Genomic DNA, 2,625 nt, shown 5'->3' with positions numbered 1-2,625 from the left:
AATATGCAAGACCTCACCAGTGCCCTTTATGGGGCAAAATCTTTCTCTAAAATGGACCTCCTTAAATTATACTTTCAGGTTCCTGTATTCCCAGAGGACGTACCAAAGACCGCCACCATAACACCGTTCGGCTCCTAGACTATCTTATATTCAACCTTCGGCCTACACAACGGGGGGGGGGGGGGGGGGGCACGTTACAACGACTGATGGATAGCATTCTAGGGGATCTGCCATTCTGCATCTGCTACGTGGACGACATCTTAGTCTTCTCCAGGATGAAAGAGGAACACTGGAGACACGTCCGCACTATGCTGAAATGCCTTCAGGAGGACGATTTGATTGTGCGCTCCGACAAATGCACATTCGGCGCCGAGAGAGTGTAGTTCCTTGGACATCAAATATCCACAGCAGGCATAAAGCCCCCATCGACGAAGGTGAACTCCGTGAAAACCTTCCCAACCCCAACGACCTTCCGGCACTTCAGAAGTTTTTGAGGATGGTAAACTACTACCGTGTGTTCATCCCCAACATCACCCACATCCTGACTCCCCTCAATGACGTCCTGAAGGGAAAAGCCAAGAAGCCTTGTCTGGGGTCCCCTGCAGGAACGCGCCTTCGACAGAATAAAGGCAGCCCTCGCCGAAGCCACCACCCTGGTATACCATGAATACAGTGCCCCCCTGAAGTTGACCACCGACACCATCAACGTCGCCTGCAGCGCTGTCCTTGAACAGATCGTCAATGGTTACCCGCAGCCCTTGGCATTTTTCAGCAAGAAACTCAAACCGGTAAAAACTAGGTACAGCACGTTCTACAGGGAGGTCCTCGCCGTCTACCTCGCCGTCCGCCACTTCAGAAGGGATTCCCCTCACCATCGCAATGGACCACCAGCCCCTGATCCACGCTTTCACGAAGTCTTCAGACAGATGGTCCTCTCGCCAACAACGACACCTGGCAGCTATTGCAGAATTCGGCTGCACTATCAGCTACGTACCTGGAAAGAAGAACCCCATTGACGACGCACTCTCCAGGATTGAGATCAACACGATCCACCTGCCGATCGACTACGCAAACCTTGCCGTAGAACCGCAGAACGACCCAGAGGCCTAAGACTATCGTACGAGAGCATGAGTGCTACAGATGAAGGACATTCCCCTCAGACCTGCCGGGGAAACCATCTTTTGGGACTCCCTCCTCCTGTAGAAGGAAGATCTTCGATATCATCTACGGATTATCCCACCCCTCTGGTCGCACCATAGCCCGTTTCTTATCCGAGAAATTAATCTGGCTAGGAATCAGGAAAGGCGCCCGTGAGAGGGCGAGAACCTGCATTAACTGCCAGATGAGTAAGTTCAACCGCCATATTGAGTCGGGAGTCAGCGATTTTCCCCAACCCAAGAGACGTTTCAGACACATCCACATGGACGTTGTGGGACCTCTGCCGTCTTCAGGTTCTGCAAGATACCTCCTGACGATCGTCGACCGCTCCACTAGATGGTTAGAAGCAACTCCGATGTCCGAAGCAACCACCCCTGCATGCGCCGAAGCTCTCCTGTCGAGTTGGATCAGCCGCTCCAGTATCCCCGACGATATCACGATGGAACGAGTTTCCGCTCTTGTTAGAGATCTGGCTCTCTCTGGCCAACCTGATGAGAATGACACTCTGCAGCACCATGGCATACAACCATGCAGCGAACGGCATGGTCGAGAGAGCTCCTCACACACTCGAAGCAGCCCTGATGATGAGATGTACGGACGAATATTGGAAAGTGCAACTCCCGTGATTTATCCTTTGCCTTCGCACTGCTCCCAGGGCAGACGGCAAACCTTCTCCTGCTGAGAAGTTCTAGGGCAAGGCACTTACAGTCCCTGGCGAGTTCTTCCCTGCAACTACTGATGACACTAAGCTGTATCACCTGAGAGAAATCACCAGGAAATTCAGACCATGGCTGAAAACATGAAAGGACAGGAGCACACACTTCACACCCAAGAACCTAGACGATTGCGACTACGTCTTCATCCGGGTCGATGCTCATCGCCAACCCCTGACTAGACCTTATGGCGGCCCTTACGAGGTTTTCAGAAGAACAGCCAAATCTTTCCTTTTTAACCTCCACGGAAAAGAAGATTTGGTGACAATCGACCTATTAAAACCAGTGTGCCTTCAAAGCAACAAGAAGATCACCGTGGGCCCTGGTAGACCCAGGATTCCACCTCAAAACATATCCACCAGACGGGAGAAAACCACGCAATAACAGGGGAAAACGATTCCTCCGAGGCAGAGCAACCTTCCCCTCCGCTCAAGCTCCAGAGGGGAATTACATCACCCTCCACGTTACATGGATTAATCGCATCAACCATCTCCGATTCCTGCTGTCTGGGGGTCGGGGGGAGTACTTGGAAGGACATGTCTTTCTCGCCGTGTTTCCTTCCCCTGGACTCTTTTCTGCATATTGTAACTATTATTTATTCCATACAGTGAATTTTTGTATAACGATGTTGCACTCTTTGAGAGCTTTATTTTCATGTATAGGCCTAATAGTGTATATTTCATTAGGCTACTGCCTTGGTATTTATAATTTATATTTGAATGAAAACACAAATGATTTTGGCGGTTAGAAATGT

The 2,625-nt window shown here is 50.6% G+C and overlaps 1 protein-coding gene across 1 annotated transcript; it reads left to right on the top strand.

The window, feature by feature from the left end:
• Nucleotides 1-316: 316 nt before the first annotated feature.
• LOC137637648 (uncharacterized) lies at nt 317-2,255 on the top strand. The gene is made up of 4 exons (XM_068369800.1): nt 317-499; nt 606-990; nt 1,161-1,780; nt 1,965-2,255. Exons 1-4 carry the CDS (start codon nt 317-319, stop codon nt 2,253-2,255), a joined length of 1,479 nt encoding a protein of 492 aa, XP_068225901.1.
• The last annotated feature ends 370 nt before the right edge of the window (nt 2,256-2,625 follow it).

Source organism: Palaemon carinicauda, unplaced genomic scaffold (genome assembly GCF_036898095.1).
Source record: "Palaemon carinicauda isolate YSFRI2023 unplaced genomic scaffold, ASM3689809v2 scaffold90, whole genome shotgun sequence".
Taxonomy (NCBI): Eukaryota; Metazoa; Arthropoda; class Malacostraca; order Decapoda; family Palaemonidae; genus Palaemon; species Palaemon carinicauda.
Note: the sequence above shows the minus strand (reverse complement) of the source record. Positions and strands in the feature narration are given on the sequence as shown.

Coding starts and splice junctions, on each gene's coding strand:
- LOC137637648 (XM_068369800.1), top strand. CDS start 317: ATGCCTTCAGGAGGACGATTTGATTGTGCGCTCCGACAAATGCACATT. Junction 991..1,160: donor TCGGCTGCACTATCAGCTAC/GTACCTGGAAAG, acceptor CATTCCCCTCAG/ACCTGCCGGGGAAACCATCT. Junction 1,781..1,964: donor TATTGGAAAGTGCAACTCCC/GTGATTTATCCT, acceptor AAAACATGAAAG/GACAGGAGCACACACTTCAC.